The following is a 19,605-nucleotide window of genomic DNA, read 5'->3' as shown; positions in this document are numbered from 1 at the left end:
AATTGGTTTCTAGCCATAAATAAAGGGCATTGAGCATATAATTTGTGATTCTAGAGAAGCTAAATAAGAAGGTGAACCCAAAGAAAAACACATATTCATCTGCCTGGATAGGGGAAGTAGACAAGATTGCCGGGCAAAAACTGGGAACTTGGGGGTGAGGTGGCATGGGGCTAAGGGTAAATTGGGTGAGAAACGTGAGAAGGGGAGGATGGGGGGAGCTTGGGGAATGGGATGGTTGGGATAAAGGAAGGGTGGATACGGGAGCAGAGAAATATATATATCCTAATTAAGGGAGCCATCTTAGGGTTGGCAAGAGACTTGACTCTAGAGGGGCTCGAAGGTGTCCAGGGAGAGGTCCCCAGCTAGTACCTTGGGCAACTGAGGAGCGGGAACCTGAAATGACCCTATCCTATAGCCATACTGATGAATATCTTGCATATCACCTTAGAACCTTCATCTGGCGATGGATCGAGATAGAAACAGAGACCCAAATTGGAGCAACGGACTGAGCTTTTAAGGTCCAAATGAGGAGCAGAAGGAGGGAGAACTTGAGCAAGGAAGTCAGGACCACGAGGGGTGCACCCACCCACTGTGACAGTGGAACTGATCTATTGGGAGCTCACCAAGGCCAGCTGGACTGGGACTGAATAAGCATGGGATGAAACCAGACTCTGAACATGGCAGACAATGAAGGCTGATGAGAAGCCAAGGACAATGGCGCTAGGTTTCGATCCTAATACATGAACTGGCTTTATGGGAGCCTAGCCTGTTTGGATGCTCACCTTCCTGGACCTAGATAGAAGTGGGAGGACCTTGGACTTCCAGCAGGGCAGGGAATTTGAACTGCTCTTCAGTCTCAAGAGGGAGGGGGAATGGAGTGGGGGGAGGGGGAAAGGAGTGGGGAGAGGGGGAGAGGAGTGGGGGGAGGGGCGATGTGTGGGAGGAGAGGGAGGGAAATGGGAAACAGGGAGGAGGTGGAATCTTAATTTAAAAAGAATAAAATAAAGAGAAAAAAAAGTTGAAACAGATTTTATGGTCATGTGCTCCAGAAACAAGAGATTTGTATTAGAGCACACCAAGTACTACTCACATCATTTCTCTCAGAGTATACCTCTTAAACCTGGAAAATAAATCATGGTAGGCAGGGCCACACTATTTTATCCAGCTCTTCTATTTTACCTGAACTACTGTAACTACAGTAATTTGTTTTAATGATAAGTTCATTTCTTTATATATATTCTTAAATACATGGTCTGTGGACCAACAAAATGGCCAGACAGAACATTTATGGAACATCTAAAATTAATCACCTCACTACTCACTGCTAATGTCAACTACTGTCACAGCAGGAAAGCTTTTACCCTCCTTCTTGCCCATCCCTTTTTCTGATGTGACTACACTGGCTTTACAGTTGGTCAGTGAACTCAATTCTTACACAGGTTTTACTTCACTTGTAAATTCACAATAAAATCTAGAGAAGTTGAAGGATACTCATTCACTGATCTATTTCTCCTTCACCCAGACCAGTCAAGGTCCAGCTTGGTAGGAGTTGCAGGACTGTTTGTGCAGCACTAGGTAGCAAAGGCAGGATTAGGTGTTCACATCAATTCTCAGTTACATAGTATGATGCAAGCCTGAGCTACAGGAGACATTAATCTAAACCAGTTGTTCTCAAACTTCCTAGTGCTATGACCCTTTAATACAGTTACTCATGATATAGTGACCCCCCCACCTATAAAATTATTTTTACTGCTAGAATCAATGTATTTCATTCTATGTTGAGTCTTTGATCTACCTGGCCTTGAGTTTGTGCAGGATGATAGACATGGTTCTTTCTGCATTCTTCTACATGTAGAGAACTATTTTAAAGGAGCACTATTTTTGAAGATGCTGCCTTTTTTTTTTCAGTTGAATACTTCTGGCTTCTTTAAAAGAATCAGGTTCCATAGGTATGCATATTTATGCCACGGTCTTCAATTTGATTCTATTGATCAATGTATCAGTTTTTATGTCAATACCATTCAGTTTTTATTACTATAGCTATGCAGTACAACTTAAAATCAGGAATAGTGATACCTGAAGTAGTTCTTATGTTGTTTAGCATTGTTTTAGCTATCATGTTTTTTATTTTTTCATATAAATTTGACAGTTGTCTTATCAATGTCTGAAAAGAATTGTGTTGGAATTTTTATGGGAATTACATTGAATTTGTAAATTGTTTTGGTAGGAAGGCCATTTGATAGTATACATAAATAACCCTAAATATTCCACCAGGGAAATTCTTTGGCTGATAAAGAATCACATCAAATTGGCTAGATACAAGAATAACTTAAAAAATAATTAGCCCTCCTATATACAAATTACAATGAACTACATAGCCATCCACAATAACCTTAAATAATATAAAATATCTTGGAGTAACTCTTGCCAAGAAAGTGAAAGACTTGCATGATTAAAACTTCAGGTCTTTGAAGAAAGAAATTGGAGAAGATAACAGAAGATGGAGAGATCTTCTATGCTAATGGATGGGTAGTATTAACATAGTAAACATGGCTTGATCTTTCATTTTGTTAACATTCTTTTTTTTTTTATTTAAATCACTGCTTGGCCCATTAGCTCTAGCTTCTTATTGGGTAACTCTTACATATTAATTTAACCCATCTCCATTAATCTGTGTATTGCCAAGTGACAGTGGCTTACCTGCTAAGTTTTGGCATGTCTGACTCTGGCAGTGTTGCTTTCTGATGGAGGTGGGTCATCTTTCTATCTGTTGTTTCATTGGTTAAGTAATAAAGAAACTGCCTTGGCCCCTTTAATAGGACAAAAATTAGGTAGGCGGAGTAAACAGAACAGGATGCTGGGAGAAAGAAGCCGAGTCAGGGAGTCGCCATGATTCTCCCACTCCAGACAGACGCAGGTTAAGATCTTTCCTGGTAAGCCAGCTTGTGGTGCTACACAGAATATTAGAAATGGGTTAGATCAATATGTAAGAGCTAGCCAATAAGAGGCTGGAACTAATGGGTAAGGCAGTGATTAAAAGAATACAGTTTCTGTGTAATTATTTCGGGGCATAAGCTAGCCATGCGGGCGGCCGGGTGCTGGAGACGCAGCCCCGCCGCTCCTATTTACATCAGCTTTCATTGGTTAATGAATAAAGAACTGCTTTGAGACTATGGCAGGGAAGAACAGAACTCGGCTGGAAAGCTAGGCTGTATGCTGGGACATTCTTATAATGATATCTGGGTCGATATACTCCTTTTGTTAGTTTTGTACTTGATATAGATAAAGGAAGTTAGGAAGAGAGAAGATAAGGGGGAAGCCTGGGTCTAGGGTTTTTTGAGGGAATGATGTTGTTTCAGACTATTTAAGTCCTTGTCGCCTTTTAAGGTTTGTAACAAATTACTTAGTTTATCATTTTTCTATCCCACTAGTGGGCCATAGTTTGGCAGTGTCTCCTAGCAATTTTTGAAAGTCATTAAGAGTCCACTATCAATCTCTCTTGATTTGTACCTTTTGTGGTAAATTGTAGACCTATTTTATATCATAAGTAATTAATAGAATCTTGTCTTTGTACTTTTAGGAGCAATTCGTAATCTCTAGTGAGACAAAACCTTTACTTCTTTAAACATTTTTTAAGCATCTACATTTGAATGAGCTAATAAAATACTATTCATATAATGATAAATTATAGATGTGGAAACTGTGCATGGATTATTTCTGATGGTTTTTGAATAAAATATTGGCACAAGAGTGAGGACTGTCCATTGATATCTCTTAATAGGCTAAGAATTATTGTAAGTAGGCATTGCGAAGGCATTTTTTTCTATCTTTTTCTTGTAAAGGTATAGTGACGAAATGGTCTTTTAAATCAATAACTATAATAGGCCATTCTTTAGGTAACAGAGAAGGCAAAGAAATCCCATGTTATAGAGAGCCTATTGACAGAATTACTTCATTTATTACTCTCAGATCTGTTATCATTCTCCATTTTCCAGATTTCTTTTCTCTTTCTTTTCTTTCTTTCTTTCTTTCTTTCTTTCTTTCTTTCTTTCTTTCTTTCTTTCTTTCCTCAACAAATACAGAATTCCAAGAGCTGGTTGATTCTTCAATATGTTGAGCATTTAGCTGCTCTTGAACCAGCTGTTTTAAGGCCTATAGTTTCTCTGACGTCATAGGCCATTGTCCAAATCATACAAGTTTGTCAGTTAACCATTTTAAAGGTAGGGCTGTTAGTACATCTGAGAGATCAACAGCTATTGTACCCTGTTTTTGTACAGCTTTAAAATTTGATGATTTTTTTAATAGTGTCTTATAATATACTTCCCAGAAACATGAGTTGGTTTATGATCAGCTTCTAAGATTGGGAGAATATTAACCTGGGTATTCCATTGTTGCAACAGATCATGGCCCTATAGATTCACTGCTACGTTAGCCACATATGACCTCAATTTTCTTATCTGTCCTTTTGGCCCTATACATTCAACCCACATTTTGCTTTGTTTAACCTGAGATAGGGTTCCAATCCCTAAGAACTGAGCATCTATTCCTGAAGAGGCCAGTTTTGATGCTATGGTTCTGGTGTAACTATAATCTGCCGTGTGTCCAAAAGACCTTCAATTACAGTGCCATTTATAAATACCAGAAGCTTTGTTCTTTTATCATTAATATAAGTCTGACAAAATATTAATTTTATGGTTTCTTTTGGAATTTTTGATTCATCTTTTAAAGCTATTCTATCATCCAGAGCAGTATGATTTTTTACAATAGGCCCTGGATCCTCTAATTATCCTGGGGAGAAGTTTCCCCACAGTAACTGGGAATGACTGGACCACATTCGACATGGGAGCCTGTCAGAGCCCCTCTCCATTGCATTTCCTATTGGTAAAGTTTGTCTCTTTTTGATCTGCCTTTATTAGTCCAATGTTGGCCTTTGCTGCATCTTCTGCATAAACCAGAAGGTTGAGACCTTCTACTGGGATCATCCCTAGAAGAAACATTGCTTCTAGGAACACCCTGCTTACAATTTCTTCTTAGCTGACTTGATTTACCACAATTAAAACATTTGACATCTCGATGTCCCTTTAGGCCTTTGGAAATTGCCTCTTCTCTCCAAGCCTTCTCACCATAGTTAAGAGACTCAGTTTTGACTGCATGTTGGATCCATTCATCTATGGGTACTGATCTGACCTTTAAAGGCCCAATTATCTTTTGTATTCCAAATTCACAGTTTCAAAAGCCAAATTCAATTAGTTCTTATCAACCTTCAGGATCTGATATCATTCTACTTACAGCTTTAGTCAATATTTGCAAAAAGTCAATGAAGGGTCCTTTTGAGCCTTGTATAACTTTAGTATATGATTCAATTTTATTTTCCATTTCTTGAATCTTGTCCAATATTGTCCAAGCAGTGTTTAAGGTTGCTGTATAGAATAGGGACAAGGTTTGTTCATTGACTGTAGCCTTACTATTTACATCAGCATAATGGCCCTTGCCAAGTATTTGACCTTGGGAAATCTCAAAGGTGGCGCACGCCTTTAATCCCAGCACTTGGGAGGCAGAGGCAGGTGGATCTCTGTGAGTTCAAGACCAGCCTGGTCTACAAGAGCTAGTTCCAGGACAGGCTCCAAAACCACAGAGAAACCCTGTCTCGAAAAACCAAAAAAAAAAAAAAAAAAAAAAAAAAAATTCAAATTTCAATGAATTGATTAAAATTTGTTTTATGTCTCAGTCTGAGGTCTGTTTTAGAGATACTTCAATGTGCTGCTGAATAGAATGCATTTTCTTTGGTGTTTGGATGGAATATTCTATAGATGTAGGTTAAATACATTTAATGTATGATTGTCATACATCCTGCATGGCTCCAGAGACTTGACTGGTGCAGTAAGGGAATGAAGAATGGAAAAACACATGGACATAGAAAAACTGGGATCAGTGTTGTAAAATATTAAAGATGTGCTGAATTCATTTATGCTGTGGAATACTTGGTTAGTGATGCAAAGATGTGTTGCACCCTTTTATGTTACATTTGTTTAACTCCATGAAACTTACCTTGCCTACCTGAAACACCTGATTGCTTTAATAAAGAGCTAAATGGACAATAACTAGGCAGGAGAGAGAAATATGTGGGGTTGGCAGGCAGAGAGAATAAATAGAAAGAGAAGAACATAAGGTGGGGAGCAAAAGAAGAACAAGAAAAGGAGAAAAGGAGAATGTCAGGGGTCAACCATCCAGATACACAGCCATCCATGGAGTAATAAGTAAAGAAACACATATAGAATAGGGAAAGATAAAATATAAGGGGCAAAAGGTAAATGGCTAGAAACAAGAAAAGCTAAAGCTGGGCATTCATAAGCAAGAATAAGCCTCCATGTATTTATTTGGGAGCTGGTTTGTGGGCACCCAAAGAGTAAAGAGTAAAAGCAACCAACTACAGATCAGTGTTATGGGCTATCTGATGGTGAAGTTGTAGCACTCTTGTAGTTCAGCATGCTTATTACAGGCAACTGAACAGGAAGGCAGGGTTATTGCATACAGCTGAACAAGAATATGGGATTTATGGCACACAGCTGGCAAGGGATCAGGTTTAGCTAACCTCAGTAGGATAACATCTTCAGGCTATAAACATCTGGGGTGAGAAAACTGCAGTGAACAGTTTCTATACATACTATCAACACCCTCACAAACCAAGAAGGAAGGCTTTTTCATTTCTAGTGGGTCTAAGGCATTGGTTCTTGATATGACAATGCTTCTGTCAAGAGCATACATTTACTCAGGACTTCATCCACTCAGGATTTCCTCTGCTTCCCCTTTCTCATTTCTCAGATGTTTAGGATGGATATTCAGACTTATTCTAGGAACAGTTCACTGCAATGTTGAACACCAGACCATAAGAATGATAAGAAGTAAAATCAAACAGCCACTATGCTCAATAAACACAAAAAGAATTCTTTAACAAGTTAAAGACATTAAAGTCTCAAAGTGAAATGATTACCTAAATTGTTCTAATATAGTAAAAACTTGGGAATCAGAAACTGAGATAAAGACCCAATGAATCCAAGGAAATCAGAGAGTCAATTGGTTCATCCTCTGTCCATGTTTTTCCTGATCCACCAGCTCTGGAATATCCACAGAAATCATTTCTCCTCTCTTCTTGTCCTCTCTAGCAGACTTCCTAAGTCCTCCAAGAACTCTAGACTAATCTTGGTCAGGCAATTGCTGACTGTGTCCTTTGATTTAAGGTGGTTTTATTGGCACAAGGGATTGCCTGTATGAACAATCCTCCCACAACATTTCCCCCTTTTTGTGTAAATATAAAGGAAAAGTTTTAACTCTAATAATGTAAAACTACACACAATAAGAACAAGTAAGAAATACATTATCAATGTAATTATCAAGTAATAAATATATTAACAATGTCCTGATCATAGTATTTGAGAAATTCAGAGAAAATACCCTATTATCTATTTTATCTTGAAGACTCCAAAGTTTTGTTTTCTACCACAACTAAGGAAAACTGTAACTATGACTATCTAATCTTCAACCCCATCAGAGACCAAGAAGGATATAGTATTACCTGGGTAAACAGGAAGTGCAGGACAAGTAACTTCCAAAGCTAAGAAGTAACAGAGGCATCTGGCTCTCTGGATAGTCATAGCAAGATTACTCTGCAATGTTGGGATATCCATCTTTGGCCCATGAGTTTAAAATATCTGACAGACTTTTCTGTGAAGCAGGAATTTTGAAGAACTATCCTACTTTGTCTTGACAAAGTTTGGAAGTCACCTTCATTTGTGTCCTTCTTGTCAAATTTAGACAGCATACTGTTCTTAGCCCAGGCAAGGGCAGTTTCTTTTCCCAGTGACTACCTTTGCCACAGATGAAAGCAAACTCCATATGGAGGTTCTTCAATCTTTGCCATCCCATCCTCTTTCTAAGTAAATAGGTACTGCCAGGAGCAGATGTGTCTCACTGTCTAGAAAATCTTATGTTAATAAAACATTAAAATGTCATATTCTGTAGGTCTCTAAAGTATTTAAAGACCATCTATCTATTTAAAATATATCTCTTATTGATCTTGAAAATATACCTAATATGATCATTAGCTTGATTGTTATAGACAATTAAGTACTAACCTGCATTTCTTAATATCCTAAATAGCTTTTAAGGACTAGAACTTTATATTACATTTTAAGATGAGCTGCATAGGCACAATACCTTAAACAAGAAATAGAAACATATAATACAGTATACCAAAAAATAATCTTAAATTTGTATGAATATATAAAAATATCTTAAACAAAAGTAGGAACAAATATACAATAAAATAAAAAACCCTTAAATTTGTATCAATGTATACAAATCCACACCAATGTAAAATAATTGAGATTAATAGTTGCTTTTTTTTAGCTTGAAAGTAGATACAATAATCTACCTTTTATCCTACCATTTCTGTATCCCCCTTTTCCTTTTCAGAAGGAGATTCCTAAATCTAATTTTCTTTGCTCAGTTTTCTCCCTGAGCATGACCAATAACAACTTGTGACTAACTTCTTCAACACTTGAGAGTCTTTCTTTCATTTCATATGTTCTACTGTTTATGTTTGCATTTGTGGTTCCTGATCATTTTCCCATATTTTCCATTTCCAGAATTCCTTTATTTTGTGTTTTTTTATTGTCTCTATTTCAGTTTTCAAGTCTTAAGTAATTTCTTTCACCTGTTTGATTGCTTTTTCTTGGTTTTCTGTAAGGAATTTGTTGATTTTTTCCAATTATTTTGTTGGTCTTCCTTTATTTCTTTGAGAGAATTTTTCATTTTCTCTTTAAGGGCTTCAAACATTCTCCTAAAATTAATTTTTAGGTCATTTTCTTCTGTTTCATCTGTATTGGAGTGTTCATGTCTTGCTGTTGTAGAGTCACTAGTTTTTGTTTGTGTTGTGTTGTTCTTTGTGGTGTTGAATGTGTTCTTACCTTGTCTACCCATCTTTTCCTCTGATTGGTGTAGTTCTGTCCATGTCTCTGGTGATCACACTTCCAGGTGCCAGTGGCTCCAAGGCTTAGGTAGTTGCTCCTTGTGGTGGAGTTGGGGCCACAGTTCCAGTCACCCTTGAGGTCACTCAGTGTTCCTGGAGGTCACTCTGCAATCCTGGAGGTCGTTTGGGCTAGCTCCCATGGAGGTCGCTTATTTGGCCCTGCTCCTGCAGAGGTCACTGACTCAGGTGTGGTCCTGCAGAGGTGGTTGGCTCGGGCCTGCTCCAGTGGAGGTGACTCGAGCCTGCTTGTGTGGAGTTTGCTGGCCTGGGCCTGATCCTGTGGAGGTTGCTGGTTTGGGCCTGCTCTGCAGGAGGTCACTGGCTCAGGCCTGGTCCACAGAGGTTAGTGGCTCAGGTCTGCTCTGGTTGAGGTCACTGGCTCTGCAATCCCTTTTCAAATGACCTAATTCACCACAATTAAAACATCTTATACTTTTATTTTTCTTAAAATTTCTATAAATTACTTCTATCAAAGCAACATCATAAACATGCAATCCAATATCAGCCATATTTCTAATCCATTCATCTATTGGTGCCAATCTTGCCTTTCAAGACATAATCACCCTTTTGCATTCTGAATTAGCATTCTCAAGAGCCAAATATTCAATTAATATTTGTCTAACTTCTATATCTGATATCATTCTATTTACAGCTGAAGTCAATCTTTGTAAAAATCAGTGAAGATTTCTTTTGGACCTTGTGTAACTTAGTAAATGACTTAGTCCTCTTTACTGATTCTTCAGCATTTAAAGCTGTTATATGACATTGCACCAACGTGTGATCATCAAATCCAGACTGTCTTTGCAAATCAGCATATTTGTTCTCACCGAGGTAGTGCTCTACACCTGTTCTATGTGCTATGGTATGGTTTGAGAGTAGAGCAAGGGCCTGGAGATTGACCTACACACAGACACACAGGTCATTCTTGAAACAAGAATACCAAGAATGCCCACTTGAATCAAGAATGCCAACTTTATTGTGTTCCAGAGCAGCTTATATAGGGTCTCTTTGACCCTATGGATAATTTTCTGGATAAATATCACTTACCAAAATTAAATCAAGACCAAATAAGCAACTTAAATAGACCTATAACTGCTAAAGAAATAGAAATAGTCATCAAAAGTCATCCAACCAAAAAAAACAAAACAAAACAAAACAAAACAAATCTAGGACCAGAGGGCTTCAGTGTAGAATTCTACAAGATTTTCAAAGAAGAGCTAATACCAATACTCCTCAAATTGTTTCCCACAATAGAAACAGAACAAACATTGTCAAGCTCTTTTTATGAGGCTACAATTACCCTGATACCCAAACTACACAAAGACATTACGAAGAAAGAGAATTACAGACCAGTCTCACCCATAAACATTGATGCAAAAATACTCAACAAAATACTAACAAACTGAATCCAAGAATACATGAGGAAAATCATCCAAAGCAGGCTTCATCCCAGAGAAGCAGGAATGGTTCAACTTACAACAATCTATGTAATCCACCATATAAACAAAATAAAAAAAACCCCAAACCATATGATCATCTCATTCGATGCTATAAAATCCTTCAACAAAAGACAACATCCCTTCATGATAAAGATCTTGGATGCAAGGAACATACCTAAACATAATAAAGGCAATATACAGCAAGTCAACAACCAATATAAAATTAAATGGAGAGAAACTCAAAGCGATCCCACTGAGATCAGCAACAAGACAAGGTTGCCCACTCTCTCCATATCTATGTAATATAGTTCTTGAAGTTTTAACTAGAACAATGAGACAACAAAAGGAGATGAAGGAGATACGAAAAAAGAGAAGTCAAACTCTCACTATTTGCTGATAATATGATAGTTTACATTAGTGACCTCAAAAATTCTATCTAGGAACTTTTACAACTCATAAACACTTTCAATAATGTAGCAGGATACAAGATTAACTAAAAAAACAGTAGCCCTTCTTTATACAAATGATAAATGGGCTGAGAAATAAGATAAGCATCACCCTTAACAATAGCCACAAATAACAAAAAATATCTCGGAGTAACTCTAACCAAACAAGTGGAAGACTTGTATGACAAGAACTCTAAAGGCAGTGTGGATGCTCACCTTACTAGACCTGAATGGAGGTGGGTGGTCCTTGGACTTCCCACAGGGCAGGGAACCCGGATTACTCTTAGGGATGATGAGGGAGGGGAACTTGATGGGGGAGGGAAATGGGAGGTGGTGGCAGGGAGAAGGCAGAAATCTTTAATAAATAAATAAATAAATAAAAGACTGAAAAAAATAAAATAAATAAATAAATAAATAAAAGAAATTGAAGAAGACACCAGGAAGTAGATAGATCTCCCATGCTCTTGTTCAGGTAGAATTACCTAAATGACAATCTTAACAAAAGCAATCTATAGATTCAATGCAATTCCAATCAAAATCCAAGCAAAATTCTTCAAAGACCTTGAAAGAATGGTACTCAACTTCATATGGAAAAGCAAAAAACCAAGGATAGCCAAAACAATCCTATACAATAAAAGAACTTCTGGAGGCATCACCATCTCTGACTTCAAACTCTACTACAGAGCTACAGTACTGAAAACAGCCTGGTATTGGCATAAGAACAGACAGGAGGACCAATGGAACTGAATAGGAGATCCGGATATCAATCCACACACCTTTGAACATCTGATTTTTGATAAAGAAGTAAAATATTAAATGGAAAAAAGAAAACATATTTAACAAATGGTGTTGGCATAACTGGATATCAACATGTAGAAGAATGAAAATAGATCCATATCTCTCACCATGCACAAAATTCAAGTCCAAATGGATCAAAGACCTCAACATAAAGCCAGCCAAACACTGAACCTCATAGAAGAGAAAGTGGGAAGTACACTTGAATGCATTGGCACAGGAGACCACTTCCTAAATATAACCCCAGTAGCACAGACACTGAAACAATTAATAAAGTGAAAAGCTTCTGCAAAACAAAGGACATGATCAACAAGACAAAACTGCAGCCTACAAAATGGGAAAAGATCTTCACCAACCCCACATCAGACTGAGGTCTGATAATATACAAAGAACTCTGTAGTAGGCAGGCCACCTGGCTAGCTTAGGCCCAAAATAATCACACAGAAACTGTATTAATTAAATCACTGCTTGGTTCATTAGCTCTAGCTTCTTATTGACTAACTCTTACATATTAATTTACCCATTTCTATTAATCTGTATATATCACCATGAGGTCGTGGCCTACCAGCAAAGTTTCAGCACACCTATCTTTGGTTGCGGTTCTATGGCATCTCCCTTACTCTGCCTTCTTCCTCCCAGCATTCCATTTTGTTTTCCCCACCTAGCTCTGTTACCCTGTAGCTCTGCTATAGGCCCAACACAGTTCCTTTATTCATTAACCAATAAAAACAATACATAGACAGAAGAACCTCCCACACCAGACCTCAAGAAATTGGTCATCAAAAGAACAAATAATCCAATAAAAAATGAGGAATAGACCTAAACAGAGAACTATCAACAGATGAATTTAAAATGATGGAAGACACCCAAGGAAATGTTCAACGTCCTTAGCTATCAGAGAAAAGCAAATCAAAACTGTTGGGAACTGAATTTCCTGTAAACAGCTTGTTTTCTATGCTTGCAGCTGCTCTGAGCAAAACAACCTGTTTTCCTGTGCTTGCAGCTTCTCTGAGCAGGAGACAGAGGAGTGGTTTCTGGTGGCTTGCAGCTGAAAATCTGAGAGCAAGGGCATGGCCATTAATTAGAGAAGGCATTATATAAGCTGCCCTGGAATACAATAAAGTGGGCATTCTTGTTTCAAGATGACCCATGTCTCTGTCTCTCTGTGTGTTTCAATCTCTAGCCCCTTGCCCAGCTTGTGAAACTGTACTGTAGAGCACATAGAACCTAGAGCCGGAGGAGTGCTTTACATAAAACAACTCTGAGATTCCATCTTATGCCTCCAAGAATGGCCAAGATAAAAAAAAAATGATGACAACTTATGCTGGAGAGGATGTGGTATAAAGGGAACATTCTTCCATTGCTGGTGGGATTGCAAACCAATATAGATGCTTTGGAAATCAGTATGATGAGTTCTCAGAAAATTAGGAAACAAGCTACCTCAAAGCCCAGCAATACCACTTTTGGGTAGATACTCAAATGATGCTAAATCATACCACAAGGACATGTGCTCAAGTATGTTCATAGGAGTATGATTTGTCATAGCAGAACCTGGAAACAACCTAAATGCCCCTTGACTGAAGAATGGATAAAGAAGATGTGGTACATTTACACAATGGAGTACTACACAGTGGAAAATAATGACATCTTGAACTTTGTGGGTAAATGGATGGATCTAGAAAATCTCATATTGAGTGAGGTAATCCAGACCCAGAAATATAAATATCATATGTACTCACTCATAAGAGGTTTTTAAACATAAAGCAAAGAAAACCAGCTTACAAAACACAATCCCAGAGAACCTAGACAACAATGAGGACTCTAAGAGAGACACACATGGATCTAATCTACATGTGATGTAGAAAAAGACAAGATCTCCTGAGTAAATCGGGAGCATGGGAATCATGCGATGGGTTAGAAGGGGAAGGGTGAAGAATGGAGGGGAGCAGAAAAAAATATATAACTCAATAAAAACAATTTCAAAAGCTGTACATTTTTGGAACAATAAACATTAGCATATGAAAAAACCTCTCAATGTACCTAAGATCATGAAGCTGTTAATGGAAAACTTGAAGAAGTAGGCAGAAGCAATGGCTTTTGGAAAAGGACAGCATATAGCTCAGGAAATAAAGCCAAGAACTGACAAGTTTGACATTGAGGGAACTAACAACGAGAACAGCAACTATGTGGCAAAGGAAACAATAAGTGAAGAGATAATCTATGCAATGGGAGAAAATATTTTATTAACTATATATCTCTGATAGCAAATTAATATCTAGGAAATATAGAAGACTCATAGTAAATATTACAAACCAAACAATTCAATAAATAAATGGGCTAATGAACATTCTCCAAAGATGATATATAAGGAGTCGATAAACATAAAAAAAAACTAGACTTCCTTAGCTACCAGATAAATGCAAATTAAAACTACATAGATAATTAGTCTTAGTGTAGTCAGAATGGCCAACATTAAGGACATAATTAGCGAAAAATGAAGGAGAAGAAATAGGAAAAGATGAAACCCTCATGCACCATTGGTGGGAATGTATATTAGTCCAAAGACTATGGGAAACAGTGTGGAACTTCCTTAAAAAACTCTATCATATGAACCATCCATAACATATGTAAACAATGAAGTTTTACTCAGTCACTAAGATAAATGAAATGACTCAATTTGCAGGAAAATGGATATAAGTGGCCATCATTATACTGAACAAATACAATCAGATTGAGAAAGGAAAACACCACATTTTCTAGATGAGCTACTGAGCCTGGGTCTTCCCTGGCCTCTTCTGGGCTGGAACAGTGGCGATGTCCTACCATCTCCCACTGGGGTTGATATTGAGTTCCACACATTTGGCTTGAAGCCCAAACTAGCATGCATGTGTCTACCAATGACAGCCAAGTACCCAGCAAACAGGAATATTTTAATTGCTCCTTCTGGGTCCATTTAAGGAAATATCTGTGAACATCCCTCCCAAGTGTCTTCTATGGACAGGGACAAATTCTACTAAAGATGAGCCTGAAAATCTTGGCAATATGAGCTTAAATCAGTTGACAAAAAGCTTCATCTGTCTGTACAGGAACTCATTTCCACCATGTTCCCAACATCATCTGTAGCTGGTAGTGAGAAAGTCATACACACGCTGTGTTAGCGGAACAAAGGTGACGTTTTATCAAGGTAATTATGAGTATCGCAGGGACTGTTTGTTCCATGGGAAAACAGTGGGGAAAGTTTTACTTGTGATCCTGCCTGTTTAATATTGATGAGCGGCATGAAGCAGCCCATGTGTATTTAACCAAATGTATTTAGTTACGCGGCACCAGTAACATGAAAATATTTCTCCCTAAGTATTTGGGTAAATATCTCCCAAATGTGGCTAAGAGTTTAAGGTTTGCATGTCACAAAACAGCCATAAAAAACCCCCATGCCAGGTGTTGGTGGGTGACTGCTTTTTTTGACCCTATTTAACATTTGCTAGGCTTCATGCAGGTTGGTGTTACATAACGAAGAATTCTGGACCGGAATCCAAAAGCTTGGGATGAATACTAGCCTTGTTTACTGATGCTCCAGGATTAGGGCAAGTCATTTAGAGTGACTTTATAGATAGACAGAACAAAGTCATTTTGATTTAAAGCTAAATACTGGAAATTTTAGCAAGTTCTGATTTTTAGTTTTGTGTTCTTGAAATATATTTAAAGTAGGTCGATGTTTCTTCATATGTAATTAAAGTACACTGGATAAGCTATATAGTGTTTCTGAAAAACCTGAGCTCCTATAGAGGTTTGAAAATGAGGATGTAGTAAATCTTTCATTCTTTATTATCATAAGACATTAGTATTTTATTTGTGAAATGATGAACCTTAAACTGGAAGTAAAATAAAATTTCACTAAAATAAATTAAGTTCCATGTAAAATTCAACCCACCTTTCAAGAAAAATTGAAACTAAAATTTTAACTTTGGGGGTTTTGAGTGCAGTTGTGTCTGTGGAGTGATGAAATCCACAATGTATGCTTATTTTCTAGGAAGCTTACCCACTAGAGGATTCAGCATGTGGGTAAGAAAACCCTTGTTTAAATATCCAGTGCGTGATCTTGTGCTGTCTGGATGTGGCAGGAGTTTAAAATGTGCGGCTGATAGCTGAGGTCCTGTTCTTTTCATTCTATTTCATTCAACATATCCTTAGTGATAATTTTGTGAATCGCGATGAGATCGGAACACCCTAGAATTCTCACAGGAAACTCAATTTGTTCTTTGCAGGAAAACAGGAGATCTCATGGTATTCTCAAGGATACTCTGATTCCTTGCCTCTCTATTGACTAGCTGGACAAGGAGACCGTCCACCTTGCCTGAAAATCCCTTGAAGTGAACAGTTCTCTGGAGGGGACTCTCTTCCTGTAGCCTAAAAGAGTTTGTTGGAACTACTCTATACCTGTAATGGTCCTTCATCCATGTTGGAGGCTTCTTTAGTTTTTCCTATCCTCACTATGGGCCTGGGAGAAATGAATCAGCTTCAAACTTTACCTAGTAGTAGGTTTTCGTGGTGCCCAGTAACATGTGTGACAGATGAAGGGCTCTACTGCTCTGGGAGTGTAGGATTTGGAAGGCACTTGTCTCCTTTGGGTGTCGCTATGGCAATGGTGCTATACTCAACCTGTAGTATATGCAGAAGAGGTACCATGAGGGCCCAGGGAGTTAGTGTGTAAAATTCTAGTGGAGACTGCAGACACCTAGACCATCAAAGCCAACGCTGCTCTTTTTCATTCTGACTGTTTTCTCAGCCTCAGCTTTTCTGTCTCTCTTGCATCTGATGAACAGCTCACCCTCTGGTCCATAGTGAGGAACACATAATGTCACCTTTATTCTCATGATCCAAATCATAAGTTGAGAAAAAATACTATTCAGTATTCTTCTCTCAAACAAGAATGAAATAAATGAAACACACATATTATGCTTATTTCATTCATCCAAACAACTGGGGTGTCCTGATCCTCAGATCCCAAGAAGATACCGAGCTAAAGGCCCAGCATGCCTACCAGCTCAGGTTCTGTCCTAAGTTAGCCTATTGTCTTACAGCATTGCGATGCTGTGCTCTTCTGTTCAAAGGACACTGTCATCTTCAGAAGAGTGACATGACTTAAACTGTAGCTGGCGCTTAGACACTTTTCATAAGCATTTATACTCTGAAAGTTTGGCCATAAAAGGAATTCTTTGTTAAAATGAATATATGCTTAACCTTTTAATGTCCATGGACTTGAGAAGAAAGCAAGCACAGATGTGGTGGCACACGTGCTGGTTGTCTCTCTAGCCACAGTGCACACTGCCTGAAGAATAAAAATGTGGTTGCTGTATTTGAACTAGATGTTCTCTAGCACTGAGATAACAAACAGAGTTGAATATCAGATAAAGAACTTGTGCCAACACACACATCGGCCCTTGGGCTACTATGAGAATCAGCTTTGTAACAGGTTAACAGCTCCTGTAATGGATCCTAGAACAAAGGTCAGAAGAGGATCTTGAGGGTTCCTAAAAGAGAGAGTGGCCCTTCCTCCCTGGGGACAGGATGTTTAGAAAGAGGAGCAGATGATCCATTTGGCTTTGGAGAAGGAGGGCCTCTTGGCTGAGGAGGTTTTGGGAACTGTCCAAAAAATCCTGATGTAACTTAGTGCATTTGCAGAGAGATGGTTGTGGCTGCGGCCATAATTATGGTCATATGTGTATCTGTGGCCATGGTTGTTGCTGTGTCTGTGGCCATGTCTGTGGCCGTGGCCATGACTGTGACAATGCTCATGGCTGTGTCTGTGTCTCTGGCTTTGAGGTTTAAGACAGATAAGAAGTCTGCAGAAGAGGATGCTTCCTCTGTACTGTACAGAGTATTGGCTCTGTACTGCAGTGAGGAGTTGTAGAATTGTTAGACCTTGTATGATACACCTGAATTTCAGGAAAGCTATTAATTTTTGTGCTTTGATGATTGTGCTTACTATTTTTAAATATTCCATTGTATTTAAAAGGTGTCAGTAAGAGGTTGTTGGTGCATCATTTTGGTAAGCCTCCAGCACCACACCTGGAAACTCAGCTTGGAGAGTTGTAATTTTTAGTCCTAATTTATTTTGCTCTGAGAAGATTTTTTTTATCAAGAAAAATTTCCAGAAAGGAAAGTTTTGCTCAAATGAAAATCTCTCTCTCTCTCTCTCTCTCTCTCTCTCTCTCTCTCTCTCTCTCTCTCTCTCTCTCTCTATTTCTGTATGTGTTCTGGTGCATTTGTCTGTTCAGATAACCATATTACTGTGTCCAAATACTTATGGAGGCCAGAGGACAACTTTGAACACTATTCTTCAAGCCAAATCCTCCCTGTTCTCTGTTTATGTAGCAGTAGGGTGTTTGGCTTAAGAGTATTGCAATAATGCTATACATCATCATTTATTCATGCCACGGTGTCAGGAATGAATGATACTCAGCAAGACCTTTCTTAAGAAGCCTTTCACCTCTCTTTCTAGCCCTGAAATCTTATGAAACCACGGGCTGATAATCTCCTGAGAGTCTCTGATATCCTCTTCAGTCAAGGACAATGAGAAACCAGACACTGGTGACAGAATTCATCCTCCAGGGCTTCTCTGAGCACCCGCAGTACTGGCTGCTCTTATTTATCTGTTTCCTCACCCTCTATTCTGTGGCTGTCATAGGTAATGTTCTTATCATCTTGGCCATTACCTGCAACCCGGGGCTCCACACACCCATGTACTTCTTTTTGTTCAATTTGGCTAACATGGATATCATCTGTACCTCCTCCATCGTGCCCAAGGCCCTGAAGGGTCTGGTGTCAGAGAAGAACCCCATCTCCTATGCTGGCTGCATGGCTCAGCTCTATTTCCTCACGTGGTCTGCATCCTCAGAGTTGCTACTCCTCACGGTCATGGCCTATGACCGCTATGCAGCCATCTGCCATCCTCTGCATTATGGCTCCATGATGAGCAAAGCCGTTTGCAGCGTGTTGGCTGCTGGAGTGTGGGCGCTCTGTGCTGTCAACACAGCTATTCACACTGGCCTGATGACACGCTTGACTTTCTGTGGCCCCAACGTCATCACACATTTCTTCTGTGAGGTACCACCTCTACTCCTTCTCTCCTGTAGCTCCACCTACGTGAACAGTGTCATGATTGTCTTGGCTGACGCTTTTTATGGCATATTGAACTTCCTGATGACCATTGTGTCCTATGGCTTCATCATTTCCAGCATCCTGAAGATGCGGACTTCAGAAGGGAAGAAGAAAGCCTTCTCTACCTGCTCTTCCCATCTCATTGTGGTGTGTATGTACTACACCGCTGTCTTCTATGCCTACATAAGCCCTGTCTCCAGCTACAACCCAGAGAAGAGCAAATTGGCTGGTGTTTTGTACACCATGTTGAGCCCTACACTCAACCCTCTGATCTATACTTTGAGAAACAAGGAGGTCAAAGCAGCTCTCAGGAAACTTTTCCCTTTCCTCAAAAATTGAAATGTGATCCTCAAAAATTGAAATGTGATCCTTGAAGCTCTTCTCTTGGAACTGGAATTTCATCGTGGGTTGGTTTCCGGTGGGCACATGACTAACTTGTTTGTGCACTGAAGGTAAGTAAGCTGACCTTATCCACCAAGTGCAATGTCTTTGTAGATGACCTCCGAGTTCTGGTGACCTGACACTGACGAGTGGAAACTGTGGTCAACTGTGAGCTCACACAACTCTGAGCCTGAGAAATGCGGTGTCTGGCCCTGGACCCAAGGTGATACAATACTTTGTTGTCAGAGAAACAAAACCCTATAAGAGGACAGAAAAGGCAGGCCCTGAGCTTGGCTGTATGAAAATGCTCTTCTTTTCTTTGCAGTCACAGCATGTACGTGGAGAACACACTTAG

General features: G+C 38.9%; 1 protein-coding gene across 2 annotated transcripts; it reads left to right on the top strand.

Moving 5' to 3' along the window:
- The first annotated feature begins 17,502 nt into the window (after window positions 1–17,502).
- On the top strand, window positions 17,503–19,208 carry LOC130883134 (olfactory receptor 13A1). 2 transcript variants are annotated; one of them, XM_057783379.1, is made up of 2 exons: window positions 17,503–17,516; window positions 18,287–19,208. In XM_057783379.1, the coding sequence occupies exons 1-2, from the start codon at window positions 17,503–17,505 to the stop codon at window positions 19,206–19,208; spliced, it is 936 nt and encodes a 311-aa protein (XP_057639362.1). The 2 variants fall into 2 exon arrangements, with proteins under 2 accessions (XP_057639362.1, XP_057639371.1); XM_057783388.1 differs by lacking the exon at window positions 17,503–17,516 and having other exon boundaries at window positions 18,282–19,208.
- The last annotated feature ends 397 nt before the right edge of the window (window positions 19,209–19,605 follow it).

Source organism: Chionomys nivalis, chromosome 1 (assembly GCF_950005125.1).
Source record: "Chionomys nivalis chromosome 1, mChiNiv1.1, whole genome shotgun sequence".
Taxonomy (NCBI): domain Eukaryota; kingdom Metazoa; phylum Chordata; class Mammalia; order Rodentia; family Cricetidae; genus Chionomys; species Chionomys nivalis.
The sequence above is the reverse complement of the archived record's forward strand: the minus strand, read 5'-3'. Positions and strand labels throughout refer to the sequence as shown.